The 13,147-nt window shown below is 43.3% G+C and overlaps 1 protein-coding gene across 1 annotated transcript; it reads right to left on the minus strand.

The window, feature by feature from the left end:
- Positions 1–8,744: 8,744 nt before the first annotated feature.
- LOC107823126 (uncharacterized) lies at positions 8,745–12,579 on the minus strand. The gene is made up of 5 exons (XM_075234576.1): positions 12,164–12,579; positions 11,979–12,084; positions 10,452–11,138; positions 9,735–10,035; positions 8,745–9,472 (listed from the first exon to the last, which is right to left on the minus strand). Exons 2-5 carry the CDS (start codon positions 12,037–12,039, stop codon positions 9,073–9,075), a joined length of 1,449 nt encoding a protein of 482 aa, XP_075090677.1. The 5' UTR covers positions 12,040–12,084; positions 12,164–12,579; the 3' UTR covers positions 8,745–9,072.
- Positions 12,580–13,147: the final 568 nt, after the last annotated feature.

Raw genomic sequence — 13,147 nt, forward strand, 5'->3', positions numbered from 1 at the left:
AGCCACCTTATACGACTGTATCAGCCTCAGATTTATCGTGGACTTATTAGGCTATATCGTGGGGCATCGAAGGCTTTGATGTCGAGTATCAATGAAGACAAGGATCGAGGCTGGATGGGTCGGTATGTTCGGGTGAGGACTCGTGATCTTATCCCGGAGGAAAAGATGCCGTTTCCTGAAAAATGGAACTTCGACCGTAAGTGATCCGTGTTTGCTTTTCGCGTCTTTTTCCGTGTTTGCTAATATTGTTTTTCTGATGTCTAGCTGCACCTTGGATGCCACAAGCTGTGCCTGATCACGAGGATTGGGTTCGAAAGTTAGCCTCGACTTCATCCTATGCCGAGCGCGCTTGGCGTGATTTGGCTAAAGGTAGATGGGATGCCAATAATCATGGTGAGGTTTGGTTCCTATTTCTCTCGAGGTATATTCTGCGTTCATTTCGTTATTGATTTCTCCCTTGTATATAGGTGTAGCTAGGGATGCCGTTCTGCGGCCTTTGAGCGTTGATGAAGGCAACAAGCCCCCGGTCCTGGAACAGGGGAAAGAAAAGAAACGAAGGGCTTCTTCTCGGCCGGAGGACCCTAAGCCCAAAACTCGAACGGTGAGGAGAAAAATCATTGCCCTTTCGATCGACTCGGTCCATCGACTGAGGGAGGAAGAAGAAGATAGCTCCTCGGCTTTGGTAGTCTGACCCGCGGAGGCAGTCGAGGTCGTTAGAGCCGCTGAGCCAATGGCGGCCGTGCCAATCGGGGTTGGTTCCGAAGACCTAGATCTCGATCGAAGTACTCCGAGTGATTTGCTTGGGGCAATGGCAATGGGCCATTCACCTTCTCTTCCGTCATTTTCTGAGGAGGCATTGAAGGAGGCTCGAGAGCTGAAGGCTCCCGATATCGGTGCTGGCTCAGGTGCAGCAGATCCTTTTAAGGATTATTTTACCGGTGTTGATGACAGTTCCGATATCGGTGATGCCTCTCTTTTGTTAGAGGAAGCTCAACGTTTTATCACTCGGGTAATGATTCTTTCGTACTTGGCTTCTTTGTTCTTTTCCATACAGCTTTTGTTAGGGGAAGCTCCTCGTTTTGATGACAGTTCCTAACTGTGCAGGCCATCGGTAGGTTTCGAGTTGATCTTAGCTAGTGTGAGGCCGAACTCCGGAAGGTCTTAGATGAGAGGGATGACCTTCGACTTCTTTGTAGCAAGAAGGAGGAGGCTATCAAGGACCTTCAAGTGGATTTGGCTAAGGTCCGTGAAGAAAGGGTCGAGCTCGATCAGCCCGTGAACCTTGTTCTATTAAAGTATGGATTCGACTCGACTGTGGAAGTTAACCATCCGTTGTCTCAGTTGCAGCAAAAGATCGAGAAGATCGGGCTACTTCGAGAGGAGGTCGATCAAATCCGGGCCGAATGCAACCAGTGGAAGGAGACTATTGACCGCCTGGCAGCGGAGAAAGAAACCATCTTAACAAAGTTACTATCAGCCGACGTTCAGCTTCAAAATGTCAAGCAAAAGGTGTTGGCTCAGACTAAGAAAATCGATGAGCTTGAGATACGACTTGCTGAGGCTAAGTCGTCGAAAGTCTTGGCGGACAAATCTATCGCTGTATATCGAGCTGATGCTGCCGCTCAGGTAGAGGCCCGGGAAGCGGCGAAGATTGCCGATGCTCGAGCTCATTGGGTTGCCGAACTTGTTAAGTGTAGATCTCGGAGGGAGACCCTCGAGGAGATTCATGCTCGAGGTTTCGATCTTACTGAAGATGTAAGAAAGGCAAAAGAGCTTGAAGCGGAAGCTGAAGCCTTGGCTTCTGATGATGATGACGATGATAATGATGATGGCCTCAAAAGCGGGTCCGAGGGTGGGGAAGACCTTGACCCAGAAGCTTAGAGTCTAATTCTCGTTACCTGTAAATTAATTATGTAGGTAATTTCGTATATATATATGACAAGGTTGATTTTGCTTGTAGAGTTGATGATGATTCAAATATTAACGTAAACTCGTAGCTTTTCCAATGTTTCAAATTCGATTGGGTCTTTGTTTGAACTTGGCAGCCCGTAGGCCCAACGGTCGATTGAGTATTTCGAATAGGAGTAGCCCGTAGACTTAATGTTCGAGTGATTATTTCGAACTCGAGATAATGTGGAAGCCCGTAGGCTTAATATTCGAGTGATTATTTTGAACTCGATGTTGAAGTAACCCGTAGGCTCAATGGTCGGCCGAGTATATCGAACATGATATAGGAGTAGCCTGTAGGCTTAATGTTCGAGTTTTTTTTCGAACTCGAGATTATATGGTAGCCCGTTGCATAATAAATCTCATGCCATTGTACATATGTTTTGGGGCAATCAAATATGAGCATGGTTTATTTTGACCATTTTGGCTCTTACAATTTTTTCTCTATTGTTGTGAGAAGATTTTGTTGCATCTGAACTCGATGTATTTTAGGGCCTGGTGCCCCCCTGTATTCGAGGCCATTCGGGCTAAGCTTCGAAAGCCTCGGATACTATTTTGCCAGTGTAGCACGATCGATGGTTGCCTCATTAAAAACCTTGCCGCAAAAAACCCATTTGGGAAAAGGCCGGTCTAAGGAAAAAAGAGTGCAACATGTGCTTTTGAGCAAAAGAATACTTCCGTTCTTTGTTCAAACTTCTGTACCAGACAGATGAATAAGGCCGGACCTTTGCAGTAGTACCGTTTTAGATGTGATTCATTCCAACTGCTTGATTGCTCTTTGCCGTTTATGATGCCGAGCCTGTACGATCCTTTCCCAAAGTGCTCGAGCACCTGGTACGGTCCTTCCCAATTTGGTCCTAGTTTTCCTTCGTTTGGATTCTGAGTATTGATAGTGACTTTCCTTAATACCAAGTCTCCTGGCTTGAAGTGGCGAAGTTTAGTTCTTCGATTGTAATACCTTTCGATTCGTTGCTTTTGTGCGGCCAACCGGATGAGGGCAGATTCCCGTCCTTCGTCCAATAATTCAAAGCTGGTATTCATAGCCTCGTTATTTGATTCTTCCGTCATGAATCGAAACCTGGGGCTAGGTTCTCCGACTTCGACTGGTATCAATGCTTCGGAGCCATATACTAAGGAGAATGGGGTCGCCCCTGTACTGGATTTCGATGTTGTTCGGTACGCCCAAAGGACTTCGGGCAGGATTTCTCTCCATTTCCCCTTAGTGTCATTCAATCTCTTTTTCAGATTTTGAAGAATAGTTTTGTTTGTTGATTCGGCTTGTCCGTTTCCACTGGGGTGGTATGGGATTGCTAGTATCCTTCTTATTTTGTGATCTTCGAAGAATTTTGTGATTTTGCTGCCAATGAATTGCTTCCCATTATCACATACTATTTCGGATGGTATTCCGAATCGGCATATGATATGATCCCACAGAAAGTTGATGACCTCTTTTTCTCTTACTTTCTCGAACGCCTGCGCTTCAACCCATTTAGAAAAATAGTCAGTCACAAACAAAATAAATCTGGCTTTACCTGGGGTCGATGGCAGGGGGCCGACGATGTCCATTCCCCATTTCATGAATGGCCATGGTGATAGGACCGAGTGAAGTTGTTCTCCGGGCTGATGGATCATCAGAGCAAACCTTTGACATTTATTGCATTTACGAACAAATTCTTTTGCGTCTTTGCCCATATCGATCCAATAATATCCTGCTCTGATCACTTTTCGAACTAATATGTCGGCACCGGAATGATTTCCACAAGTGCCCTCATGTACTTCCCGGAGGATGTAATTGGTATCTCCCGGACCTATGCATACCGCCATCGGTCCATCGAATGTTCTTCGATATAACGTTCCGTACGCAGTCAAGGTGAATCGAGCAGCTTTAGTTCTAAGGGTCCTGGACTCTTTGTGGTCTGAAGGGAGCTTTCCGTCTTTTAAGTATTCAATATACTTGTTTCTCCAATCCCAGGTTAAGCTAGTAGAATTTATTTCGGCGTGCCCATCCTCGATTATAGATTTTGAAAGCTGAACGACAGTTTCCGAGTTCAAATCATTCACCTCGACCGATGATCCCAAATTAGCAAGCGCATCGGCCTCGTTATTCTGTTCTCGAGGAACATGTCGTAGACTCCATTGTTTGAAATGGTTCAAAGTGACGAGCAGTTTGTCCAAATACCTTTGCATTCTGTCTTCTCGGACTTCGAAAGTTTTGTTTACTTGACTCACCACTAGCAAAGAGTCGCAATTGGCCTCAACGACCTCCGCTCCCAGATTCCTAGCTAGCTCGAGGCATGCAATTATTGCTTCATACTCGGCCTCGTTGTTAGTTAACCTGATAGTTTTAATAGCCTGCCTAATAATGTTACCCCTGGGAGATTTTAAAACTATGCCTAGCCCGGATCCCTTTACGTTCGAAGCTCCGTCCGTAAAGAGGATCCATGCCCTCGTTGATAAATTTGATTTTAACAGTAGTTCTTTTTCGACTTCGGGTACGAGGCTCGGCGTGAAATCGGCCACGAAGTCTGCTAAAATTTGAGACTTGATGGCTGTTCGAGGTCGATATTCGATATCGTACCCGCTGAGTTCGATGGCCCATTTGGCCAATCGGCCGATAGTTCGGGCCTATGCAAAATATTACGAAGTGGGCAGGTGGTTAATACGCTTATGGGGTGGCATTGGAAGTATGGTCGTAATTTCCTAGAGGCGCTAACCAGTGCAAGCGTAAATTTTTCCAAGTGCGGGTATCTAGTTTCCGCTTCCCCTAAAGTCCGACTTACATAGTAAACTGGAAATTGCGTACCTTCCTCTTCTCGAACTAGGACACCGCTTATGGCGACTTTCGATACTGCCAAGTACAGGTAAAGTTTTTAGTCGGTTTTTGGGGTGTGCAGCAGTGGCGGGTTCGATAGATATCGTTTCAGTTCTTGCAATGCTAGTTGGCATTCCGGTGTCCAAGCGAAGTCGTTCTTCTTTTTGAGTAGGGAGAAGAATTTGTGACTTCGATCTGGTGATCTTGAAATGAATCGGCTTAGGGCTGCTATTCTCCCTGTTAACCTTTGCACAACTTTCACGCTGTTCACGATGGTGATGTCTTCAATGGCCTTGATTTTGTCTGGGTTAATCTCGATTCCCCGATTCGACACCATGAAGCCGAGGAACTTACCCGAGCCGACTCCGAAAGCACATTTTTCGGGGTTGAGCCTCATGTTGTATTTCTTTAGAATATTGAACGTTTCCTGCAAATGGGTCAAATGGTCCTCTGCGCGCAGGGACTTGACTAGCATGTCATCAATATAGACTTCCATTGATTTACCTATTTGTTCTTCGAACATTCTATTTACTAGGCGTTGATAAGTAGCTCCTGCATTTTTTAGCCCGAAGGGCATTACGTTATAACAATATGTTCCGCCTCTAGTCACAAACGAAGTCTTTTCCTGGTCTTCCGGGTTCATCTGGATTTGATTATACCCGGAATAAGCATCGAGAAAAGTAAGGATCTCGTGGCCGGCCGTGGCATCGATCAAGTGATCGATGTTAGGCAGTGGATAAGAATCTTTGGGGCATGCTTTGTTTAAGTCCTTGTAATCTATACACATTCTAAGTTTGTTTCCCTTTTTAGGCACTACGACCACATTGGACAACCATTCGGGGTACTTTACCTCTCTAATGGATCCTATTTTGAGTAGTTTGGTTACCTCATCTTTTATGAATGCGTGCTTCACCTCCGATTGGGGTCTTCTTTTTTGCTTCACCGGACTGAATCTAGGGGACGCACTTAGTCGATGTGTCGTTATGTCCGGCGGGATTCCTGTTATATCTAAATGGGACCAAGCAAAGCAATCAATGTTATTAGTAAGAAATTGAATGATTTTCTTCCTGAGTTCGGGTCTCAAACCCCTTCCCAAGTATACCTTTCGTTCGGGCCAGTGATCGTTCAAAATGATCTGCTCCAATTCCTCAATAGTTGATTCGGTGGCATCGGAGTCATCGGGGGTTACGAAGGATCGAGGGATCCACTGATCACTATCTTCATCGATGCTCCGCTTATCTGGCTGGGTCGGAGCCGATGTCTTTGGTTACTATTTGGCGTTCTGGTCCGCGATTTGAACCCGATCCATTCACTGGCGAAGACGGAGATGTTGGTTTTGCTTCTTCGATGGAGAACATTTCTTTCGCGGCTGGTTGTTCTCCATACACTATTTTGATGCCTGTCGGTGTTGGGAATTTGAGTACCTGGTGTAGGGTCGAAGGTACATCTCTCATGTTGTGGATCCACGGCCTTCCGAAAAGGGCGCTATATCTCATATCGTCTTCGATCACGTGAAACTTTGTTTCCTGAATTGTTCCGGCGACGTTTATCGGTAGGGTTATCTCACCTTTGGTGGTTTCGCATGCCATATTGAATCCTTTTAAAACCAAAGTTGCGGATACGGCCCGGTCTTGTAGGCCGAGCTGTTTTACGACCTTCGATCTGATGATATTGGCCGAGCTACCTGGATCAATTAACACACGCTTAATCTTAATTTTATTCATGAGTACGGATATTACCAGTGCATTGTTATGGGGTTGGATGATTCCCTCTGCATCTTCATCATTGAACGATAAAGTCCTTGGGGGAGTGTAATCCTGAATCCGAGGTCGCTTTTCCCTTACAATCGACGTTTTAGCGCGTTTGAGTATAGGTCCCTGAGGGGTATCGACGCCGCCGATGATCATGTGAATGATGTGCTGTGGCTCTTCTTCTTCGTTTCATTTGCCGAAGTCCCTATTTTTAAAAGGGTTTTTCGCCCTATCACTCAAAAATTCCCTAAGGTGCCCTTTGTTAAACAAGCGGGCTACTTCCTCTCTTAATTGTCTGCATTCTTCCGTTTTGTGACCATGGGTGCCATGATACTCGCATATTTGATTGGGATTCCTTTGGGCTGGATCGGTCTGCATGGGTCGAGGCCATCGGGTATCTTTGATGCGTCCGATGGCCGATACGACGGCGGATGCGTTGATGTTGAAATTATATTCCGATAATCGAGGAACTTCTACAGGATCAGCATGTTTATCAAAACATCTCTTGCTCATAAGTCCTCGAGAAATTTGCCCCCGATCATATCTGCGGTTATTCCCAACTGTCTCGTGCGCCGAACTGTGGTTCACCCGATCTGTGACGTACGATTGATATCGGTCTTTGTTTGACCTTTGTTCTCTGCTGGTTTCCTTCAGAATTTTAGTAGTTGCGTGGTTCTGACGTGTGGGTTCATACGAAAATCTCAATTGATCGTCTTCGACCCTGATTTTCGATTGGTACCGATTGTGTATATCCGTCCAAGTTATTGCAGGGTATTCGATCAAGCTTTGTTTCAGCCGATGTGATGCTGTCGAACTCAGTTCGTTCAACCCTTGGGTGAAAGCTTGTACGGACCAGTCGTCTGTTACTGGTGGCAAATCCATGCGTTCCATTTGAAACCGGGATACGAATTCCCTCACTATTTCGTCACCCCTTTGTGTTACTTTGAATAGATCTGATTTCCTCGTTGCGACCTTCACGGCACCAGCATGTGCTTTTACGAACGAATCTGCTAACATGGCAAAAGAATCGATAGAATTCGGTGGCAAGTTGTGATACCAGATCATTGCTCTTTTAGCGAGGGTCTCTCCGAACTTTTTCAATAATATAGGCTCGATCTCCTCGTCTTCCAAATCGTTGCCTTTGATGGCACATGTATAGGAGGTGAGATGTTCGTTAGGATCGGTCGTGCCTTTATATTTGGGAATTACGGGCATACGAAACTTTTTTGGGATCGGTTTCGGGGCCGCGCTTGATGGGAAAGGCTTTTGTATGAATTTCTTCGAATCCAGCCCTTTCATCATGGGCGGAGTCCCCGGGATCTGATCGATCCTAGCATCATATGTTTCGAATTTTTTGTCATTGACTTCGACTTGCTTTGTGAGCTCCTCGAGCAGTTGAGCAATTTCAGGAGCGGTTCCTGATTTTCGCTCGTTCGGTTTCACTGTGTCGGGTTCCGTTCTGGGGGTTACTTCTCGAAGAAGCGGATTGGAGTTTGGATTACTCCGCATATGAGTTTGGCTCTGTAACTGGGCTATCGCTACTTATTGGGCTTGTAGCATTTCGAAAATCATGCGCAAGCTGACCCCGATTTCCCCCGTGCCGTGGGTGTCTCGGGCTATGGGTCGAGCGCCACCCTGAATGCTTCTTTCCTGCTCGGAACGTTGATTTGCTTCTAGAGCTATTCGTGAATTGATATCTAATGGTACTTCGGCTCGAATTTCGGGTTCCTCGATTCGAGCCTCGTTGACGTTGTTGGGTAGCCATTCGGCCACGAGCACCAAGTTGTTGGTTTCATCCTGAAGGCCGGCTTCGAGGTCGATTGACAGAGCCATTGCTGACATGAAGTTGTAAGCTGGAATGTGCTGTATGTTTGTATCAAATAATCACTTGTTATCCTTAGCCCCACGGTGGGCGCCAAACTGTTTACCCGAAAAATCGGATAAAGTTGAATTTATGTATGGTTCTAAGGGCAAGTAGATTCCTCTGATATGAAAATAACAATGTATGTATTTATGGTGCAAAAATAGAAGATGATGAACAAAGACACTAGGTGAGCTTTAGAAAGATAAACACAATGAATTCTTAATCCCCCTTTGAAAAGTGTGTTCTATTACAAACTCTCCTGGCCTTTATAGCCAAGGATTGCTACTTTATCTATAGCAACATGATGGAATAAAAAATTACTAGTGGAGGACCCATGATGGTATGTCTCCTCCTTAATTCCCGCAGAGATTCTCTTCTTTGGTGCGGTTGTAACAACTTTTGTCTGTGAGCTCGATACCGACTCGAGCTCGGTACAGGATCGGAACCTCGGCCTTGATTTCGAGCTAGGTGATCACTTTTGGGCATCGATGTTCGGGACCTGTATCGACCGATGTTACCTCGGTCGATTCGAACGCCCGGGCTCGACGCCTGCATCTCGGAATTCGCTCGGGGTCTCCGTGAAGGTACCCCTCGATTGAAAACGCCGTCCTCGATCGATCTTCACGACCGAGGATCGGTTTTAACCGTATACAAGTCCTTCAATTGCCCACACAGCAAGATCTACTCATTCAAATTATTTATAGAGTTACCATTGTCTTATGTAACGGGCAATTGACTAAGTATTCAATTTGACAGCACAGACAGAAGCAAGGGCAAAAGAATACTTTAGAATGAAATATGGAGAGTAGAGATGTTTTAGGGCCACAATGACATACTTGCTGTTCTGGTCCCTCAATACGTACAAGTTGGGGCCCTAGCATGGGTGGTACAAAACCCAAGCTATAATCACTGGGCGTCTGCAGAAGTGGCAATAGTGAGCCTGCAGGTACTTCCGGCCTTGACTGATCATACACAGGAGAGGCACCAGATACCTCAAAAGGTGATATATTTTCAAATCCATGCTTGTGTGAAAGCGGATTGTCAGGATAATCACCTCCCTGAGCTGCTGAAGATGCATCCTGGTAGCTGCAATAAGTTCTGTATGGTGATGAGAGAAAAGAGTACTCAGTGTAAGCATAATGACATGGTCATCCTTGTGTGACTATAAGCTACACTTGAAAAAATCTTGACAGTCCAGAGGCAATTTTGTAGAATCTTCATCAAAATGTTATACATGATTACAAAAGAATATTGGCAAGCTCTCAGACCACAACAAATCAGTAAAAATGCTTCAGTAGACACATTAGATATATAAAATCACAAATGAATACAAAAGCATGACATGTCACTCGTTACCGACCTCCCGGTTTCCATGGAAGTTCTATCATTAGCTGGAACAGTCTCCACAGGCATCGAGTCTTTGCCGCAGCTTATGCTTGGATCAAATTGTGGATCCAAACTACCAAAAGTCAATCCACTCCTAAAAGATTCAGGTACTTGAAGATGATTCGGAAAAATAACAGGCTGACAACGGGAAGAGATATTTAACTTCTCCAATTTCATGTCAAGCTGTGGAACTGCTTTTTCCATGGCAGAATTTAGCTTATAAAGTGAAGATAAATGGGCTCCCTGTGCAACAGCTGCAGCCTGAGATGGCAATACTGCATAAAGATTATGATAAAGTGAGATTACCAAGAAAGGAAAAGGAAAAAAGAAAATCTGAATCACAAAAGTCCTCCTTTCCTCCTCCTCAAAAGCAACGCATGGGTAAACTCACAATGGTTATGTTATTATTAGCTGATTTTTCTTGAAAGCCGACCAAATTCAATGGTTCAACAAATGATATACCAGGTAGCAGTTATCCGCGTGAAATGGACTTATAAGATAGAGCTAGCTATTTCTCTCATGTGTATCTTTGAAACCACATTTATAATAATACTAAGATTTGACATTAAGCAACTTAAATAAACACAAGAGCTCCATCTAAATTACTTAATTGAAGAAGGTTGTAGCCCCCTTAAACTCAAAAACTTTCAAAAAAGATAAAAAAGAGAGCCAAAATAAATTGAAGTGGTACCTTCTGAATGACCTTTATTTTGTTTGGAATGCTGACTTTCACGATTAATTGTAACAACTGATTGTGTAGCTGTGACTGAAACTCCCTGGGGTTCTTTTGGTTCAGTGGTGTTTATGTAGTTGACAGTTCCAATGACGGCATGAGCATTCTGGGGAGCACTTTGACAAGCGTCTAATCTTCCCTCATTCACAGGAGACACAATGGACTCGGTAGCAGTACGCTGGCTACCTATCTCACGTTTTATTGTACCAACTGTTCCTGGATTTTGGGTATTCAAGGCTGGAACTAGAACAGGATCTGATGCAGAGGTGTAGACATCAGATACCAATGCTGAAGTTGTGCTTGTCACAAGCTCATTAGGTCTTGATATGACAGTTTTATTTTGAAATCTGGTTCCAGGTGCAAAGGTGGGGGTGGGGGCAGGAGTGGGGCCAGGATCCAAGTTTGGATGATGGTTTATTAAATTAGGAGGTAGAGTTGAAACTTTTGCCAACTTGTTTACATTAACAAAGGAAGTAACTCTACTGTAACTAGGATCATCTGCAGATACCTTAATGGCAGATTTCTTGCTAGGATGTGTATTAGTATCTTCTGTTTTATGTGCAACCGGCATGGAGGTCTTAGAACTTCTATCCTTCGACCTATTGACTCTACTTTCTTTCTTAACGTATCCTCTGCCACTGGCATCTGCTGACAATAAAGAAAAGGGGGTAAGTTAACACTGCAAGCCATAAATAGAGAAAATTACATCTCCTCTATCAATATGAAACCCTCTTCCAAATTCCAACAGATGCCATGCTATATAACTGATAAGGGACCATATATATATATATATATATCAAAGTACATGAAGGAAGGGCCAACACTACAACAGGAAAAAAAAAGAAGAGAAGAACATGCTCTATCAACCTATCAAGTATGATTTAAGGGCGATAGATGCAATTTGAACCATGAAAGAGGTTCTAGTTCTTCTCATTTGACAAGCAGATAGCAATATCGTACACCAAATTTATATACACGCTAAATCATCCTTAAGGCTTGTACAAATTATTCTGACAAATAAAGCACATTCTTGAAAAGAGAGAATTTTGTCCTTCTCTGTGTGTGAGGAGAAGCAGATGATTTCCAAAGAAAGAAAGATCATTCAACAAACACTATCATCGTCTTGTGTCTTAACCTTGTGACAGTGAAGAATATGAGAAAATTTAACTTGTATCTTTTCAATAAACTTGACACCTTTTCTTCAAATGATAAGTGACGTGCAGACCCCAGCTATGACTGTTTAAAGAAGAAAGTAGCTAGTGGATGGTATACTTGAACAGCCAGCAGACGAAGTATTAAAGAGGATAACTCTTTTCTTTGGTCATGAAAGTTCTCAGCTATTCTTCAATTGTATGCTCAATGACTCAAAAGGATATAACAAAATTCAATACAAAACATCCTGGATGCTCAAAATAAGCAGGAGAGATATCGATCATGATCATGAGCACATTTAACTCTTATCCCAGGTTGAAGTCCCATATATACCATTAGTGATGTAATTTGCAGAAATTTTCTCACGACCACTCCTAGCCCCTCTCTGCTGCATGCCTGATATCCACCTGTAATTCTCAGAAGTTTGGCTGCTGGCTTTCTGTGACAAGCAGATGGTGAAACTATGAATGATCAAGCTAAGTGAAAATTTTGTAATCTTAGTTGATGGAAATGCTTACTGCTTTCTTTCTGTCTCGTTTCCTTTTGACCTCATGAAAAGTATCTGCAGAATTAGGTAGTTTTATTTTTTTGGCGAAGAAAACAATGATGTAATAGGCTAAACAATTACATGAATGCACGACAGAATATGAAACTTAGATAATATCTGCCACAAAAATTATAAAAATAAGCAAAGCAAGAGATTGGTATAGTAGTTTAATTTGTAGACCTGGAATCAACAACAAATAAGGAATACAAGAATGTTCCTAGTTGCCATATAATCAGATACTGACATGAGAGTTCTAGGCATAGATGAACCCTGCCCTAAAAGCATAAAAAGGGAAGAAACAAAAACAACTAGAAGTGTTTTGCTTCTTGTTCTTCCCTGCAGCACCAAGAGTATACTAAATCTAATTAGCAAAACTGACCAGATATTCACAAAATTAGACACAAAAATGCTCCAATAAGTAAACAACTGCAGTTGTTTATATTGAGTAGGAAGTTAGGTGGATGTAAACGAAATTTCTGATAGGAGCAAACCTATTGTTGTATGTGAAAGAAAGAACAGTAGAAAAAACAAAAGAAAGAAAAGTCGAAAAGAGATGAAAATATGATGTAAGCGCTTACGTCGGCATTCTTATGATGTAAGCGCTTACACCGGCGTTCTTATGATGTAAGCGCTTACATGGGCATTCTTATGATGTAAGTGCTTAACTCGACAGGGCATTCAAATGCCTATAAATAGGGGTCTACATTTTCATTTGTAGATCATCCCTCAACTTCTTCTTTCTCTCTTCAATTAATAAAGAGCTACTCTTTGTGTGGCCATGGAGTAGGCAAAAATTATCGAACCACATAAATCTTGTCTTGTTTTGTCTTGTGTAATTTATTGCTTTTTTCTCTTAAATATTGTTTCCCTTCTATTAGCCTGATACGCTTCCCAACAACTGGTATTAGAGCACAGACAATGTAATTTTGGTAGAAAAGTACACTATTGGTGCAGG

This window comes from Nicotiana tabacum, chromosome 2, assembly GCF_000715075.1.
Source record: "Nicotiana tabacum cultivar K326 chromosome 2, ASM71507v2, whole genome shotgun sequence".
NCBI classification, from domain to species: domain Eukaryota; kingdom Viridiplantae; phylum Streptophyta; class Magnoliopsida; order Solanales; family Solanaceae; genus Nicotiana; species Nicotiana tabacum.

Excerpts from the sequence above, each read along its gene's own strand:
- LOC107823126 (XM_075234576.1), bottom strand. The coding sequence starts at position 12,039 with ATGCAGCAGAGAGGGGCTAGGAGTGGTCGTGAGAAAATTTCTGCAAAT. Across the intron at positions 11,139-11,978 it reads TGCAAATTACATCACTAATG|ATGCCAGTGGCAGAGGATAC; the intron begins GTATATATGGGA and ends TATTGTCAGCAG. Across the intron at positions 9,473-9,734 it reads ACTTCCATGGAAACCGGGAG|AACTTATTGCAGCTACCAGG; the intron begins GTCGGTAACGAG and ends ATCACCATACAG.